The sequence below is a fragment of the Dipodomys merriami genome, unplaced genomic scaffold, assembly GCF_024711535.1.
Source record: "Dipodomys merriami isolate MVZ:Mamm:240054 unplaced genomic scaffold, mDipMer1.0.p SCAF_24, whole genome shotgun sequence".
NCBI classification, from domain to species: Eukaryota; Metazoa; Chordata; class Mammalia; order Rodentia; family Heteromyidae; genus Dipodomys; species Dipodomys merriami.
Window position 1 is genome coordinate 17,054,344 of NW_027203826.1, and position 18,897 is coordinate 17,073,240.

At 46.5% G+C, this 18,897-nt stretch overlaps 1 protein-coding gene across 1 annotated transcript in view; it reads left to right on the top strand.

The window, feature by feature from the left end:
* The first annotated feature begins 4,785 nt into the window (after positions 1-4,785).
* Positions 4,786-18,897, top strand: part of Ncf2 (neutrophil cytosolic factor 2) — a 30,279-nt gene continuing 16,167 nt past the window's right edge. The window contains exons 1-3 of the mRNA XM_070034285.1: positions 4,786-5,130; positions 7,107-7,189; positions 14,600-14,708. Coding sequence (XP_069890386.1) covers positions 4,957-5,130; positions 7,107-7,189; positions 14,600-14,708 — 366 coding nt within the window. The 5' untranslated portion in view covers positions 4,786-4,956. The remainder of the gene's footprint in view (positions 5,131-7,106; positions 7,190-14,599; positions 14,709-18,897) is intronic.

Here is an 18,897-nt window from a genome sequence, read left to right on the forward strand (position 1 = left end):
AGCTCAATAAATTACCGCCCCCCAAAAAACCCTAATAAGCCAATCAGCAAATGAGCAGAGGAGCTTAGGAAAGACTTCTCAGAAGAAGTAAGAATGGCAAACATATGAAGAAATGGTCAACATCCCTGGCCATAAAGTAAATGCAAATCAAAACAGCTTTGAGATTCTATCTTATCCCAGTTGGATTGGCCAGATTGTGCATTCAAACAACACCAAATGTTGGTGGTGGGGATCTCAGGGAAAAGGAACCCTATTGTTTTGTTAGTGGGAACATAAACCATGACCAATCTGGACAGCAGTTTGGAGGTTCTTCAAAAAACTAAACATAGATCTTCCCTTCTACCCAGCCATACCACTCCTGGACATCTGCCTAGAACATCACAAGCCAGGATAGTGTAAAGGAGCTTGCACATCCAGACTGCTGTCCAGATTGCTGTTCATTGCTGCACTATTCACAATAGCCAAGTTATGGAAACAGCCCTGATGCCCTACAATAGATGAGTGGGTCCAAAACATGTGGTACCCATACACAACGGAGCTTTACACAGCCATCAGAAAGAATAACATTACGTCATTTCAGGAAAATGGATGGACTAGAACAAATCATGTTAACAAATCAAGCTCAGTGAGACAAAACATACATGTTTTCTCTCATATGCAGAAGACAGTTCTAAAATGCACTAAAATGCACAAAAACATAATAGCTTATATAGGATTCTAGACACTCACACATAGTGAGATTAAAGGAGGATACTTTTAGGGGAGTAACACAAAAGCATAATACCTCTGCACATTTAAAATACTATTTATCAAAATGAATTCCAATAAATGGAAACATGGGATTTAGTTATTTATTCATTTATTTATCTGTTTGTTTGTTTGTCAATTGTGGGGCTTCAGGGCCTGGGCACTGTCCCTGAGCATTTTTTGCTCAAGGCTAGTGCTCTACCATGATGAGTCACAGCTCTACTTCCAGTTTTTGGTGGAGATAAGACTTTCACAGCCTTTCCTGCCTAACAGGGCTTTGAATCATGATCCTCAGGTCTCAGCTTCCTGAGCTAGGATTACAGGCATCAGCCATGGGTACCTGTCCAGCTGGGGTTTATTTTTGTTGTTTTAGTTTTGGTTTTGCTTTGGGTTTGGGATTGTTTTTGTTTTGTTTTGGTCTTTTTAGTGGTCGCAAAGAAAGTGGGAGAGAGTATAGAAATGGAAGGAGGAAGGGAGAACAAACGCAGTCAGGATATTCAGTATCACTATGTGGAAAATTAACTATGCAACTTGGGGGCAGGAACAGGAGAAAACTGGAGGACAGGAAAGGAAGGGCAGTATTGGCCAGAAGAAGTTGTACTCATTACCCGGCTTATGAAATGGTAACCCTTCTGTACAATATCTTAATAATAACAATAGAATAATATGTTTAAAAATCAGGAAAAGTAATGGGCTAGAGGTATGGCTTCAGTGATAGAGTACCAACTGCTCAAGGCAAGCAAGCTGAGAGAGCATGAAGACATGCGTTAAAGTCTCATTACCAGAAGAAGACCAAAAAAATAGTGACATTAATAGGAGGAACATATTATAGACATAGTATTTAGCTACCTAAACTGTTTAATGTCTGAATTGGTTGGATTATCTTATCTAAGAAATATCTTTCCTGAATATATCACTGATATTTGCATATGAAGCTTTCCTCATCCATCTTCTCAAAAAGGATGAGAGGCTGGGTGCAATGGCACCCACCTATAATCATAGCTAGTCAGGTGGCAGAGATCAGGAGGATTTGGGATCAAGGCCATCCCAAGAAAAAAAATTGGAAAGATCCCCTCCATCTCAACCAAAGGCTTGGCGCAGTGCTGCATAGATGTCACCTCTGCTACACAGGAAGGATAGATGAGTGGATTGAAGTCTGGGCAAGCCCAGGCATAAGTGGGAGACCTGTACGTAAAGTAATTAAAAATCAAAAAGAGACTGGAGGCAAGGCAGAACACCTATCTAGCAAGTGTGAGGCCCCGAGAGTTGAAACACTAGTAAAGGAGAAAGGGGAGAAGTATAAAGAAGAGGAGGGTTGGGTACCAGTGGCTCAGGCCTGTGATTCTAGCTACTCAGGAGGCTGAGATCTACGGATCACAGTTTGAAGTCAACCCAGGCAGGAATATCTGTGAGACTCTTATTTGTAATTTAGCAGCAAAAAGCCAGAATCAGAATTGTGCCTCAAGTGGTAAAGCATTAGCCTTGAGCAAAAAAAAGCCCAGAGTTCAAGCCCCAGGACCAACACCAAAAGAAAAAGAGAGGAAGAGAGGGGAGGAGGAGAGAAAGGGAAAGGGAAAGGGAAAGGATGGAGGAGAAGGAAGAGGAAGAAGAGGAAGAGGAGGGGGAAGGGGAGGAAGATAAAGAGGAAGGGAAAGAAGAGGGAAGAAGGAGGAGGAGGAGGAAGAGGAAGAGGAGGAGAAAAAAGAGGAGGAGGAGGAGCAGCAGGAGGAGGAGCAGGAAGAGGAGGAGCAGGAGGAGGAGGAAGAGGAAGAGGAGGAGGGAAAGTCATGGCACCAGGCTACAACTGCCTCTATTCAGGGGACTTTCTATATCAGTGAAGGGAAAAAATAATCTTCCAAAACTCCTCAAAAGTCTTCTACTGATGTCTCATGTTTGTTCCCTGCACCAATCAGAGCCCCACTCCCTTTCCCTGGGTTAATGTTGGAGGCTTAAGCCCTGGAAGCACTGGCCTTGGGGAGCCTAGGGACTGGAATAGAACGAGAGTTCAACAGAAGGAGGAAGGAAATGAAGGGTGGCTAGAAAGGCCACTCAGGACCAGTGGGAGCAATGGTGAGAGAGGGAGGGAAGCACAGGTGACAGTTATAAATTGTGACACACACATCGGGGGAGAGGGTCATGGAGAGCAAGTCACAGATCAGGAAATGTCACTGGGGGGGAAGTGAAAGCGCCCAGCCAATGTAGCAGAAGGACCAGGCCTGGCTCAATGCTGAGTGGGACAGAAGGAGACCAGTGGGCTGGGACAGAAGCAGAGGACGAGAGATGAGCAGAGCCAGCAAGAAAGCTTCAGGAGAACCTCACATGAGTGGGGTTTGGAAAACTACAGACTGCCCCAGGAGCAATGCTCCAAATGGGGTTTGAAAACATCATCCTGGCTACTTCAGGGCAATGCCAGGGGGACTGCCATGTTAACCCCCTGCTAAGGGTTACCGTGGAGAAGGAGCAGCCTTTGTTGGCAGTGCAAGGTAGTTCTGAAGGTGTAGATATGAAGAATGGCCAATAGGAGGTGCTAGTGAGCGATGCAGAGGCAAGTGAGAAAAAAAGGGGGAAGGGTGAGGGGTACAACTAACTACTGCAGGACTGTGGAGTGCAGGGCGGTGTGTTAGGGAGCATATTGTTAATGTTGGTGTGGGGGCTGTGGCTTTTAAAATGAGAAGGTACGGTCTCAACTTTTAAGGGGCCCCAAGAAATAACCTGCAATCAATATTTGAGAAGAGGTGGTACAAAGCAGGAGGTGGGAGAGGAGTTTATTACCTGAAGAATGGAGCTACATGTCATAGACGTAGTGACATAAGTATCATTTGCAGGATGGGCCTTGAAGGATGAGGAGGAGTTTGCCAGCAAAGAAGGTGGAAAGGCCTTGCAAACACGAGGAAGGGTCTCTATGTAAGGCCACACATATATGTCTTCAATTCTCAGCCTTCCGTCCCACAAGTCATGTAGATAGACTCCTGAGTTCTCTCAGGTGCAATAAACTGTGAGTTAAAGTATTTCACTCTCATAAGCACCTATTGTACTTTCCAGGAAGATGGGGTGGGAGTGGGGGGGATGTTTTGCTTGGACTTAGGGCCTGGGTACTGTCTTTGAGCTTCTTTTTTGCTTAAGGCTGGTGCTCTAGTACTTGAGCCACAGCTCCACTTCTGGCCTTTTTGGTGATTAATTGGAGACAAGAATCTCACAGACTTTCCTGCCCGGGCTGGCTTTGAACCATAATCCTCAGATCTCAGCCTCCTGAGTAGCTATAATTGCAAGCATGAGCCACCTGCACCCAACTAAGTCAGGAGTTCTGTAGAATCACTACTCAAAATTGTTTCTCAGTGAAGGTGTCCCGTCTTTCGCTTTTCTCATGCAGCAAGACATCTAAATCTGTGTTGGAAAATCCTGTTTTTCTTTCTTTCTTTTTAATAAGCCAGAACTAGACTCTCCTCTCTTTACAGGAGCTGTGTTTACTGTCATGTGGGGCTCTGGATCTGGGCATTTGTCCCTTCTAAACTGCTGTGTGTTCATTACGGTTATCTCCGACTTTGATGGACCCCCAAGACCATTCTACTGTCTCAGAAATGTGTTCTTTGCTCAGTTTTGCTCAAGATAAAAACTAGCATAGTGGTGCCTGCCTGTGATCCAAGCACTCGGGAGACTGAGGCAGGAAGATCACAAGTTCCAGGTCAGCCTGGATCATATTATGACAGCCAATGAGACAGAAAGAAAATAAGGAATCCGTTGAATTCTCCTCTCATCCAGTTCCCTTTGGCAAAGGTGTAGAAACAAGGAGACACTCAGACTTACCAGGGTTACCTTGGCTGGAAGCTGCCACGAAGTGGGGTTGGGCCGGGAGAAGGAGAGGTGGAGCAGGGGGCAGAACCAAGCGCTTTAGGGAACTGAACCGTGGCTGCACTTCTGATGTACTTCCTCCCTCTTCTCACCCCACCTCCTCACCCCGCCCTCCAGCCTCTACTTTTCTCTCAGGGTAGCTTCTGCGTCAGTTCCTGGAAGGTGGGGACATTTCCTGACACCCTTGCAACACTAATAAGTCACCCTGAAAGAGACTTGACCCCCACTTGGAACACCAGCCTACAAGTGTGGAGACGCAGGGCTCTGGGGCCACCCTACTGTGGGAGACACACCTGCTCCCTGCCTGGCCTCCCTGCCCCCTCCCCCCACCAGCTCTCAGTCCCCTGGCGTCATCTGACCATGTCCCTGGTGGAGGCCATCAGCCTCTGGAATGAAGGGGTGCTGGCAGCTGACAAAAAGGACTGGAAGGGGGCCCTGGAAGCCTTCAGCACCGTCCAGGATCCTCACTCGCGAATTTGCTTCAACATTGGCTGCATGCACACAATCCTGGGAAAGATGCCAGAGGCGGAGAAGGTGAGTGGGGTGGGGGGACTCCTCACTTCCTCTGAGCCCCTCTCTCAATCCCACTCCACTCGAGCAACCTCGTCTGATTGGGGAAGAGGAGGTTACCAGAACAAAGGTCCCAGCTAAGGTCCTGATGGACAGGCCTGGGTCTGCAGACGGGCCTGGCAGCCACCATGGCAAAAATCTCTGCTAGTTCCCATGAGTAGCAGTGGTGAGGGTCATGCTGATTCCATTTCTCAGTGCAAGTCATTTCTTAACACCTTCATGAAGACTCCTCTACTTGTGCTTCCTCCTACCAACTCTTGTTGGACCCAGCTTCTCTGTCTTTCTACCTTGCCCACTTACGACTTTCTAAGAATTTCACAGGCATCAGCTTTGCCTGCCCAAGAGATTGAGGAAAGGCCACATAGGAAAAAATAGGTTTCCACTCAAGTGATAATTCTGATCTATTATGCAGGGCTTTCTTTCAAGGCTTCTGAGGCTGTTGGGAAGAAAGCATAGTGAGATTTTTTTTCTTATTTAAATAGTCCTAGTAAGAGATAGAGCATTCTAACAACTCCTTTTTGGGGATCCATCATAAGGTAGAGAGGGCATAGAGTTTGGAAGCAGAGGAACCATGATCAAATCCCAGCTTGAGCTCCCCCCACTTCTCTCTCTCTCTCTCTCTCTGTCTCTCTCTGTGTCTCTGTCTCTCTCTCTGTCTCTCTCTGTGTCTCTGTCTCTGTCTCTGTCTCTCTCTCTCTCCCCCCCCCTCTGGATTTTCAGTATTAATTAAACAAGCTACATAAACTCCTGGCTTTCAGCACCACAGGGCTTTAAGTATCATGAGCATGAAGAGACATCAACTATTAAAGTACAGTACATTGTAGCTTCACATTGCTCTCTGAAAGCTTTTGATTTTTTGGAGAAGTCTTGGCAATTGAGTTCTCCCAGCACCCTAAAGAGCCCGTGTACCCCACAGTCATCTTGTGAGCAACAGGTAAACAAGCCCCAGTCACATCCTCCTGCCAGGAGACAAGGGCTTGCAATGCTGTGACATGGGACAAGCAGGTCTCACGCTGCAGAGGGGCCGGTCAAGGGGACCGGAGGGTGGTGGCAGCAGGCAGCGCTGGCCCCGCCCCCCTAGGGGGAGCAGGAGAGCAGCTGGGGGCCAGCAACAGCGTCAGCTCTGTGTTCTGAGAGGTGGTAGAGACAAAGCGCACATTGTCTTGTTGGGCAAAGGAGGTGATTAGTCAGGGTGCAGCTCTCCCAGCCCAGCCTCTTGGCTCTGGCCTTGGCCTGGACGTGGGATCCTGAGCCAGGCTGTGACCGCCACCACCACCACATGCTCCCAGCTCACTGGCTCCGCTGGCTCCTGACTAGATTCCTTCTTGCTCTATTCTGCTGACCTGACATTCTCTCTTGCTCTTGTTTACCTGCCCTTACTATATATATATATATATATATATATATATATATATATATATATATATATATACGTGTGTGTGTGTGTATATGTTAATATATATAGTGTATGTATATGTGTGTATAATATATATTATATAACATATACATATATATATACTATATGACTTGTGTATATATAATATATAGCATGTATGTATAAGTGTGTGTATACGTATATACACATAATATGTATTCTTAGTTATACAATATAGATAATATAAATATTCTTGTTATTTATATCATATTGATATCTTAAATTTATATCATAAATCATCTTATTTGCCATTTAATTTATTAATTTGATCCTACCAATAATCTTGAAAGACAACTAGGAATGTTCCCATTTTACAGAGGAGAAAACTGAGGTTCCTAGAGATAGATACAGAGTTCTGATGCCGAGTGACTATGCTCCAGATTTCTATTCCATCACCTTGAAGAGCTGGATCATTCCCAGGCCCCTTTTTGACTCTCCCTGGGACTTATCTCACCTCTTTTCAACTCCTCGCTCACTGGCCGCATCTGGACTTTTCTCTCTGCAGGCTTTTACCAGGAGCATTAACCGGGACAAGCACTTGGCAGTAGCTTATTTCCAGCGAGGGATGCTCTACCTCAAGATGGAGAAGTAAGTGGCCCAGTGCTGCCCACACTGGAGAAGGCTGAAGAGCCTAGGCGAGGGTCTCAGGGATGCTGGGCCTGGTGTGCACAGTGCCTGACTAGCCCAACCCTGGCAGGGCCTCAGGAGCGCAAGCAGGGGAGGGTCTACCAGGAGGGAAGGCGGGCCTGCCCCAGAGTATCGGAGCTATACTCACAAGTGGTAGAAACCTCCACCGCTCCTGCCCCACACTTCAAGTGTCTCTGGTGGGGTTGTCCACAGTACCTTACACCTGGGAAGCAATGATCTCTCCCAGATGAAGAGTTTCATGAAACCCCATGAAAATTGGGCTTCATCCTAGTTAATAGGTTTCCAACACTGAATGAGTATAATTCAGCCACAAAAATGAGAATACAAACCATTAACAATATATCTTGTCAATTAATACAGATGTATGTTACATACATATTAACATTTTAAAAGTTTACAGTAGATATCTTAAAAACAGGTGTGGGGGTGGTTAAAAAACAGCACAACTGGGGCTGGGAAGGTGGCTCAGTGGTGGAGCGCTTGCCTTGCATGCCTGAGGCCCTGGGTTCGATTCCTCAGCACCACATAAGCAAAAAGATAAAAGCTGGAAGTGGTGCTGTGGCTCAAGTGGTAGAGCGCTAGCCTTGAGCTGAAGAACTGAGGGACAGTGCCCAGGCCCAGAGTTCAGGCCCCACGACCGGACCCCCCCCCCCCAAAAAAAAAACCCAGCACAATTCCATTTGTTTTCATAGAAGAGAGACCAGAAGGCCATCGATCTGTAGTGTGCAGACTAGATCAATACTTTGGCCTTAGGTATTTTTGGTAAACCTTTCTGAATAGCGGGATGATTTTCTTCAAACACTCATGGAACCCTGAGTGGAAAGATAAATATAAATCAATGTTAATCTCAATTCCCACTCCCCCCACCCAGATGCCAAAGAACAAATAAATAAACAACAGAGGAAAAAAAAAACATTCTCCGTGTGAATTTCAAGTGAGTTGGGAGACAGCACATGGACCCTTTATAGACAATCTCTCATTGCTTACAAGCACCAAGGAGAAACTGGGCTCAGGCTAAGGAAATTCTTCCAAGTAGTGAAACGGGCCCAGTGGTGTGAGTGTGGGTGAGGAGATAGGGTGGTGGTGTGGCATCTGGAAGGATGCAGAGGATACTCTGGGGAGGGGCTAGGCTCTGGTCCCACGCCACTTTGGAAGGCACTAATCCTAGGACCCTGGTAGAAATGCAGCCTGCAAAGCCCACGTGGTCAGCTGTTACTAGGGGCAACCACAAGGAGCTTGGAATACTTCAAAGATGTAGCGTTTTGCCAATTACCTAAAGGCTTAAAAAGCAAAATCTTCCCAGAAGGGGAGAAAAAAAAGTACAACCCAAGAACACTGTGCAGACAGAATCCAGGGTTGAAAGGAGAAACAGAGTTGTCTGTCTCCTTGGCTCTGTGCACCTGTGTCACTTAACATCCTCTCGTTCCCTCCTTCCTCCAACTCCGTATGTTATAGAATATGCAGAGACACCAGTGTGTGGCTCACGCCTAGAGTCTCAGCAAGCAGGGATATAGAGATTTGAGACAAGTTATTAAAAATAAAACAGGCTTGGGCATGGTGGTACACAACTGAATCTTAGCTATACAGGACACAGAGGTAGGATCAGGGCATGACAAGGCCTATCTGGGTAAAAGCACAAAACCCTATCTAAAAAAATAAAGACAGGACTGAGGCATGGCTCAAGTGATAAAACTCTTTCCTGGCCAATAAGATGCTGACTCCAAACCCCAGCACCCAAGAATATCTAAGAAGGTCAAGCACAAATCCCCCAATCTGTGTTAAATCTCAAAAGGCAGACTCTAAGACTGTCTCTTTAAGTATCTCTCGTAGTCTATCAAAAAGACAACCCACAGCAAGAGGAGCTGTTTCCAGAAGGAAGTTTCACATGCAAATGCTTGCAAGTTCCTAAGCCTGAAAGGTTGAGATCTTGAGGGAGTTAGCATAAGATCCAAGGCTGAGTTTCTTGAGCTTTCCTTCCCAGGCTAGATTCGAACCATGATCTTCAGATCTCAGCCTCCTGAGTAGCAAGGATTACAGGCATGAGCCACCCAGGCCCAGCCATTCTGTAAATTTCTTAAGAAATCTCTACACCCCTACAGGTATTTTAGTACTGAGATAGGGGTTCTTTAATACATGCTCGTTGAATTAATTCAATGAAAGTGAGCAAGTCTCTACATCAAGAGACTCATAGATTAAAAGGAGGAAACAAGTCACCAACTAACTAGTTAGCTATGACACAAGGCAGGACTGGGCAAGTCCTCTGTGAGTGCTGTATTTAAATTAGTGCCTCGAGCAATGATTCCTTACTGAGTGGTTAAGAACCATGTTTGATTGCAGAAGGACTTGTTTTAGAGTGATAAGGTCACTCTCTCCCCAGCCATCTCAGGTCATGGCATCGCTTTCCTGTCATCTAGAAGTTCCAGCAGAACAAAGTCCAAGCGCATTTCCCAAGAGGCAGGTGGTGTCTTATGTTATCCTGGCCATGCTGTCTCCCCTCTCTGGCCCTATACTTGTCAACCCAAAGTTGTTCGTAAAAAGTGGTAGCCCCCTTCAGATGTTATGTAGAAAGGAGACCTGAGCCGGGCGCCGGTGGCTCACGCCTAAAATCCTAGCTACTCAGGAGGCTGAGATCTGAGGATCACAGTTCAAAGCCAGCCTGGGTGGGAAAGTCTGTGAGATTCTTATCTCCAATTAAAAACTCAGAAAACTGGAAGTGGCGCTGTGGCTCAAGTGGTAGGGCTCTAACTTTGAGCTGAAGAGCTGAGGGACAGCGCCCAGGCTGAAAGGTCAAAACCCACAACCGACAAAAAAAAAAAAGGAGACCTGCAGTCAGTCCTTCCTGCTGAGCTCCAGATGAGAAAGGGTGGAATCAAAACCCCTGTCAGAAGTGTACTACAGTATCCCAAAGATTCTTGATATGTTAGCTATGGGTGTGTGAACTACAGAGATCTGGGCTACGTGGTAGCTACATTGGTAGCAGGAGAGCAGCAGGAACTTCTGTGGTTACTAAGAAACCTTTCTAAGGCCTGTTACAAAAGAGGTTGGATGAGGAACCTTGTCATGCTGCGAAGCCATGGTGGGAAGCCCCAGCCTGGGGCCACAAGGGCTGGCACTGCACAATAGGGTATTACTGAGTATGGGTGTGTGGAGGGAGAGAGACAGAACCCTCAGAGCCTGTGGGGAGCAGGTGCTCCTGCTGACTCCACAGGAGGCTTTCACATGGAAGAGGAATTTGAAGAGGAGCTAGAGGGAGGCAGGCCTGTACCCACCGCCCACTGCACCACACATAGGGCTGAGCTCTATTTTGGACTTTTCATATTGAGCCTATTCAGACCTGTACAGCAGGAAACAGAGCTGTGTGTCAAAGCATGGCCACCTACACCCTGTGGATGCACGGGGGGGGGGGGGGGGGGAGAAGAGAGAAGAGAGACCAAGAATAGAGAGGGAGGATGCATTCAAAGACATGTTTAAAATGGGACATTAGAGTTAGAAAACAGTGGCTCAGGCCTGTAATCCTAGCTACTCTGGAGGCCAAGATCTGATGATTGCAATTCAAAACCGACCCAGGCAGGCTAAGTCCGTGAGATAGTGTGTGTGTGTGTGTGTGTGTGTGTGTGTGTGTGTGTGTGTGTGTGTGTGTGTGTGTGTGTGTGTGTGTGTGTGTGTGTGTGTGTGTGTGTGTTGCAACTGGGGCTTGAACTCAGGGTCTAAGCTCTGTTCCTAACCTGTTTGTACTCAAGGCTATTACTCTACCACTGAGCCACAGCTCCACTGCTGACTTTTTTGGTAGTTAATGGGAAATAAGTGTCACATAGACATTCTGCCATGGCTGGTTTTGAACCGCAATCCTCAGATCTCAGCCTCCTAAGTAGCTAGGATTACAGGAATGAGGCCCAGGCTTGGTGAGACTCTCATCCCCAACTAACCACCAAAAAGCTGACAATGGAGCTGTGGCTCAAAGTACTAGAGCACTAGCCTTGAGCACAAAAGCTAGTTTGTTTGGGGTTTTTTTTTGTCTTGTCACTCAGAGCAAGCACTCAGAATAGTCTGTCAGTTCTTTCTCTGTCACGCTAGGGACATCTCTAGGAGGGGAGAATTACAAGGTGAGGTTTGCTGGGCTCCTGCAGGTCCAGGTAGACCCAGGCATGTCTCTTCACAGCTGAAATCCATCTGCTTCGCCTGCTCAGCAGGGAGGAAGGCCCATTTGTAAGTTAATGCTGATGACACTTTAGCGTGCCCTCTGAGACCTGCCATGGAAATTGTAGCTGCTCAGGGAACAGGACACCTGCGCCACCACCTGCCCCCTCATCAGCTCAGAGAAACAGCTTGGAAGGATGCACCGATGATGCCTTCGTGCTATCTCTCCCTTCCCACGACTCGGGGTCATGTGAAAGATGTGTGGCGATGACTTTGAAATACCCATTGCTTCCTAAGGAAGGGCACCCATGCTTTCACGCATTTTATAACTATCTCTGTTAGCAGCAAGGATATTGGAGAGAGCGATGCTCCTGTTTCAAACCCAGACTCTCTTTCTTCTCCCGTTGCCCCTCTAGCCACCACTGACACTGTTTGTGAGCTGCTTTGTGAGAGGGAACCAGTAGCTCATGCCTATAAATCTAGCTACTAAGGATCTGAGATCTGGATGATAAAAGGTTCCAATCTGAAAGACTCCCTCTGCAATTAACTAGCAAAATGCCAGCCTGGAGGTGCAGCTCAAGTGGTAAAGCACCAGCTGTGAGCATGCAATCTTAGCAAGAGCACAAGGCCTGAGTTCAAGTGACACACACACACATACACACACACGTTCATCCAGTAGGGATGGCAGCTCCATCTCTTCCTCTAACACCCTTGGGCTCTCTCTTAGGCCAACCAGCCCCTCTGGTCAGCTCTAAGTCTCCTTATCTCAGTCCCAGAGTCTACACTGTGTTTTTAATCTCATGAAAATAGCTAATACAGTGTAGAGTTTTAAATAATGCTATGGCAGATGATTGGCACATGGGTTAAACATGTTGTACTGAGGTTTTGAACTCAGAGTCTCACACTTGCTAGGTAAGCATTCTACAATTGGTAGAATTTAGAACTGAAAAAAAAATTAGGAACAAATGTGTCAGGGACCTTTTTTGCATATAGTGTTTACAACATCCCTGTGAGAATCGCCATTCTTTTTGTTTGCTTGTTTGTTTTTTGTTTGTGTGTGTATGTCAGTTGTAGGGATTGAACTCAGGGCCTGAATGCTGTCCCTGAGCTTTTTTTTTTGCTCAAGGCTAGCACTTTACCACTTGAGCCACAGTACCACTTCTGGTTTTTTCTGCTTATGTGGTACTGAGGAATCAAACCCAGGGCTTCGTGCATGCAAGGCTACTACGATAAAGCCACATTCCCAGCCCAGAATTGCCATTGTTACTAAAGATGAGGAAACAGTGAAGTAACTTGACTTTCCTCACCGGACATGAGTGGCAAAGCCAAGACTCAAATTGGAGCTGGAACCACACAGAAGCTAGTTCCTCCTTTATAGATTCTTTGTAGATCATCTGCAGACAACACAGTTCTAGATGACAGGGTGATGATTCAAGGATCCACCAATAGTGAGGCCTGGTTCCTGGCTCCTGTCCCTGCCCTCAGGAGCCCTCCCTCAACCACACTACCCCTTAAAGATCCTTGCCAGCTCTAGGTGGCAGTGGCCTAGGAGCTTTCAGCCCAGCTGCCCAAGTGGGAGACACAACCTAATAGCCAAGATGGGTTCCTGTGTGCCAGGGGCTTAGTGGAGGGACAGGTGGGCTGGGCTGGTGTTGCTGTCCCCACTCACTGTAATCTAGCAGTGGTCCTCTTCTATCGGGGCCTCTGAAGGTCAGGGCTTCCTCTGGATGTGAATCTTAAGTCCTGCCCACAGCCCTGCATCCATGATGTGTGTGGGGGGGTCCCCATTCTAGGTGAAATTCCAGGTCATCAGCCCTAAAATATAGCTTGAGCTAGTCAGTACACCAGCAGCAAAGTACATGCCATACCAAAAGCAGCCTTAAAAATACAGACTAGCTTCATCCCCTTTTCCAAAGCATGAGGAAGAGGCAGGGTGGGAAAGGAGATGGTGAGGCCACAAACTAAGAGCTAAATTGGACTCAAGGACGTCCCAGGATGAAAGCCTGGTACTGGTGGCTCACGCCTGTAATCCTAGCTATTCAGGAGGCTGAGATCTGAGGACTGTGGTTCATAGCCAGCCCAGGCAAGAAAGTCTGTGAGACTCTTATCTCCAATTAACTACCAGAAAACCGGAAGTGGCACTGTGGCTCAAGTGGTAGAGCACTAGCCTTGAACTGAAAAGCTCAGGGACAGTGCCCAGGCCCAGAATTCAAACCCCACGACCAAAAAAAAAAAAAGTCCCAGGATGAGTCCTCTTTGTTCCCTGCCCCTCTCTCCATAGTCCTTTCAAGGCCTCCCCTTCACTTTCAAATAAACTTAGGGTTTACCTTAAGAAACAAAAAATCTTCAACAAGTTTGACAAGAAGTGTACTTGTTACTTACTTATGTAACCGAAACCCCTCTGTACATCAACTTGACAATAAAAACCAAACAAACAAAACGTCTTCAGCTGGACAATGGTGGCTATAATCCTATGGTACCTATAATCCTAGCCACTCGTGAGGCTGAGATTTGAGGATCATGGTTCAAAGCCAGCCAGGCAGGGAAGTCTGGGAGACTATTATGTCCAATAAACTACAAAAAAAATATCCAGAAATAGAGCTATGGCTGAAGTGGTAGAATACTAGCCTTGGGCACAAAAGCTCAGAGACAGAGCCTAGGCTCTGAGTTCAAGCCCCAGGACTAGCACCAAAAATAAGTGAATAAATAAGTAAATAAAGTCTTAGGATAAAGCAGTGGGGGGGGGGAGGATGTTGTAAGCAGCTTGAGGAGGGGCCATTGCAGCTGTGCTAGGCAGGCCTGACCTTGGGGGTGGGGTGGGGGGGAAATCAGGAGAAAGAATGCTCTGAATCAGCTCTGAGACTTGGCAGATAGAGGCATGGGCAGGTGTGGCTTTGCTTAGAGCTCTTAAAAGAGTATAAAGGCGGGATCTGAAGGCCAAACCAGGTTGTTGTTGTTGTTTTAGAAAGATGGGAACGGTATACCATCTATAGAGAAGAAAATCCCGGTGACCATCCCAGCCCAGAGCCCTCTGGGACCTATGAGTCACTATGTCTGCAGAATCCTTGCACCCAGGGTGGGTGAACCACCAGAGCAAGCTGAAAGAAATCTGCAAGGCTGCTTCCTCCTGTGAAATAGGGATAGGAGAAGCAAGAAATTGTCTATTCTGCATCTTTTTCTCCATACTTAGACTGCTTTATTTTCTGTCTGCAGATACGACTTAGCTATTAAAGATCTTAAAGAAGCCTTCACTCAGCTTCGTGGGAACCAGCTGATTGACTACAAGATCCTGGGGCTGCAGTTCAAGTTGTTTGCCTGTGAGGTGAGGACAGGGCTAGGCTGGGAAGGAGGGCTACTAGGCACCATGGGCTGTGACCCTTGTGGATTCTTATGAAAGTCATTGTGACTCTTGGGCCTGAGGACTCAGATTTTTTTCCCTCCTTAAGAAAAGACTCAGAGCCGGGCGCTGGTGGCTCACGCCTGTAATCCTAGCTACTCAGGAGGCTGAGATCTGAGGATCACGGTTCAAAGCCAGCCCGGGCAGGAGAGACCCTGAGACTCCTATCTCCAATAAACCACCAGAAAACTGGAAGTGGCGCTGTAGCTCAAGTGGTAGAGCGCTCGCCTTGAGCTGAAGAGCTGAGGGACAGTGCCCAGGGTTCAAGCTCCACGACCAACAAAAAAAAAAAAAAAAAAGAAAAGACTCAGAGATCTGGGGCCCGGAGGTGAGATCTGAGGATCAAGGTTCAAAGCCAGCCTGAGCAGGGAAGTCTGTAAGACTCTTCAGTAAACTACTCAGAAGTGGCACTGTGGTTCAAGTGTTAGAGCACTAGCCTTTAGTAAAAAGAAGCTCAGAGACAGAGCTCAGGCCCTGAGTTCAAGCCCAGGACTGGCACAAAAAAAGAAAGAAAAGACTCAGAGCCAGATGTTTGTGGCTCATGCCTATAATCCTAGCTACTCAGAAGGCTGAGATCTGAGGATCCCCATCAAAGCCAGCTGGAAAAGAAAAGTCTGAGAGACTCATCTCCAATTGATCACCAAAAAGCCAGAAGTAGATGTATGGCACAAGTGGATAAGAGCACCAACCTTGAGTGAAAAAGCTAAGCAAGAGTGAGAAGCCTTGAGTTCAGGCCCCAATACTGAACCACTAAATATATAACAAAGAAAGAAAGAAAGAAAGAAAGAAAGAAAGAAAGAAAGAAAGAAAGAAAGAAAGAAAGAAAGAAAGAAAGAAAGAAAGAAAGGAAGGAAGGAAGGAAGGAAGAAAGGTAGGAAGGAAGGAAGGAAGGAAGGAAGGAAGGAAGGAAGGAAGGAAGGAAGGAAGGAAGGAAGGAAAAAGAAAGAAAGGAAGAAAAAAAGAAAGAAAGAAGGAAGGAAGGAAGGAAGGAAGGAAGGAAGGAAGGAAGGAAGGAAGGAAAAGATCATGTGGACTGGAGATATAGTTCACTGGTAAATCACTTAGTATTTGCAAGGCCAAGGATTTGATCCCCAACACTATTTAAATAAATAAACAAACAAATAAATAGCAAAGAGATTCAGATGGTTCAGACTCCTCATGGAGTCATTAGTTACCTGAAGCAATATGTTTTTATTACTCCTAGGCTTCAAAATGCATGCAAAAAAAAAAACCCTCAAACAAACAAACAAAACTGTGAGCCCATTGGTCTTTCTGCAGAGAGACAGGACGAGTGTGCGGATCTATAAAAGTATCCAGAATAATCTGCATGTTCTATTTGCTTAGCATTACACTAACAAACCCAAACTCATGGGTTCAGTCTCCTGGCAGCAGCTGCTGTAACCGTGCTAGGTTTTCAGGTTTCTCTCTTTTACATACACTCTCTCTCTCTTCTCTCGTTGCTATTAATAGATTAATAGTTCTCAACCCTGAACTCGGTTGTCACTCAGAGAGAGTGAGGACAGCATGGTAACAATCTGCCCCTTCTCACTCAAAGAACAGCTCAAAGCAGGAATCTAAGTAAAGCTTTCCATAGAAGGACAACGTCTGTATTACCAAAAAGGAGAAAACGTAGCTGGCTTTGACTTAGCAAGTTCATGTCCTTTCTCTAAACAACCCTCCCCTCCCCCAAACACATACCAGAAGATTTAAAAAACTACAGCTCTTGCAAATATTACGGGTGTCTTTATTTAGAAGAATTCCTGAGTGGGTAGTAGAAGTCCCCTTGCTTTATTTTCTCAGGCATGAGAAGTCAAGTGTTCCCAGGGTTGCTCAGGACTAGAAGTAAAAATAGAATTCATGGCCGCCTTAGGTCCCTGGGGACATGTGGCCCCCATCTCCGCCCTCCAGGAGGCTCAGGGCTCATGCCACTTCTCCTAATCTGGGAAGATGAGACTTTGCTTTGGGAACTTGACCAGCATTTAGCCAGATACTAAAGGAGTCTCTAAACTATGGCGCTATTGATCTGCAAAATATTCTTGCATGCACTGTGGGATCTTCAGTGCCATCATTACGCACCGCCAGTCACTTTGTACAGCTGTAAGGACTAGCTGACCAGTTGGTCCTTTTCTAGGGAAAAAAAAGGATCAAGCTACAGTGACATCCAAGCTGAGCTTCATGGGGGAAAAGTCCTTCCTATAGCTGGTGTTGAGATGACCTGAGGCATGGGAAATAGAATCATGTACAGAGGCTGCTTGCCTCAAAATCCCACATTCTGTCCTGATAAACCCATCTGAAGTTTAAAATACCCAAAGTTGTCATTGTAGACACCCAAGCTACTGGACAGCATAGTTTAGCAGCCTAGCCCTCCAGTGCTGGCTACCTTGCTTGCCCTTCTGACCATGAAACTGACTGAGACCACAGCCCAAGACCATTGCTTGAACTGCAAGAGAATGTCATAGCATCCATCCCTCATGTGGGAAAAGATCAAAATGCAAACTGAGAGGTACATTTCGATCACTTTTGCACTTTTGTAAAGGCAAAATATCCCAAGACAAATCATCCTCAGCCAGGGACCATCAGAATGCAGAAGACATCAGCACACGGATCCTCAGAATCAGTTCTGGAAGGAAGTCCAGATCTCCACCTCTAATACTGGTCCTGGCTGCACTATCTAGCATAGCTCTAACTCCTTAGACAGATCACTGCTGTTGTGCATGCCTGTGTAGTAAGTGAGTGCGGCTGGTAAGCGGCCACTGTTCCTTTCATATAACAGCTGCCTAGGGCTGCCTGAGTCTTCACGGCAGCTGGTGTCCTTAGAGTGAGCCAAGACATTAGATGATGTGTCAAATCCTTCACCCCTTCTTCTCCACAATACCCTCTTTTTTCCACTTAAGTAGGGTTTGTTTTTTCCTGCCAGTCCTGGGGTTTGAACTCAGGGCTAAGGTGCTTGAACTCAGATGCCCTGGCTGGCTTTGAACAGTGATCCTCAGATCTCAGCCTCCTGAGTAGCTAGGGTTACAAGCATGAGTCACTGATGCCTGGCATGTTTTTGTTTTGGGGTGTGTGTGTGTGTGTGTGTGTGTGTGTGTGTGTGTGTGTGTGTGTGCATCTTATCAATACATCCAGTTGTTTGATCCTAAGTTGTTAAGTATGATGATCAAAGAAAAAAATCCTGAGCCTACAACCCAGCTAAAGACATGGTAGATGAAGAGATTATTGGGTTTGCCGTCCCTTCCCCTTTCTCTATGTGGACTCCAGCTCTCTCTAGCTCAGTTGGGCTTTGCCCATGGATTTGCCTCATTTCTACTGCTGTGTTGCAGTCTTGTACTCATGTAGCCCCGGCCAGGTCCTGGTACAGAGCTGTGCATGTAGAATCTTCTCTGATCTTGTACCTGTCCTGTGGCTCAGCTTAAGCTCAGAGGCAGGATCTGACTGACAAGACACACACCTATGTTTTAGACCCAACTCTGCCTTGTTAAGAGGCCCTGGGCAGGTATCTCCTCCCCATCACAGCAGCACAATAGTTCTTGTCCTCTTCTGACCTATTTGGCTATTAGGGTTTACATATGATGTGATGCTTTCCTAATGCCATGTTCGTGCTTGACATTAGCAAAACTAATTTTTTGGGGGGGATCTGGTCATGGGGCCTGAACTCTGGGCCTGGGCGCTGTCCCTCAGCTCTTCAGCTCAAGGCGAGCGCTCTACCACTTGAGCCACAACGCCACTTCCGGCTTTTTTCTTTTTGTTTATGTGGTGCTGAGGAATGGAACCCAGGGCCTCAGGCATGCAAGGCAAGCACTCTACCACTGAGCCACCTTCCCAGCCCCAAAACTAGTATTTTTTTAAATATATTTGAGGGTTTTCCTTCTTCAACTAGAATCATTCCATTTCTATCTACCTTGTTAAAAAAAATATTTTTTTATTGTAAAGGTGATGTACAGAGGGGTTCTTTGCATAGGTCAGGTAATGAATATATTTCATTTTTTTTTATCAGTCGTGGGGCTTGAACTCTTGGCCTGGGTGCATCTCTGAGCTCTTTAGCTCAAGGCTAATGCTCTATCAATTGAGCCACAGTGCCACTTCCGGCCTTTTCTGTTTATGTGGTGCTGAGGAA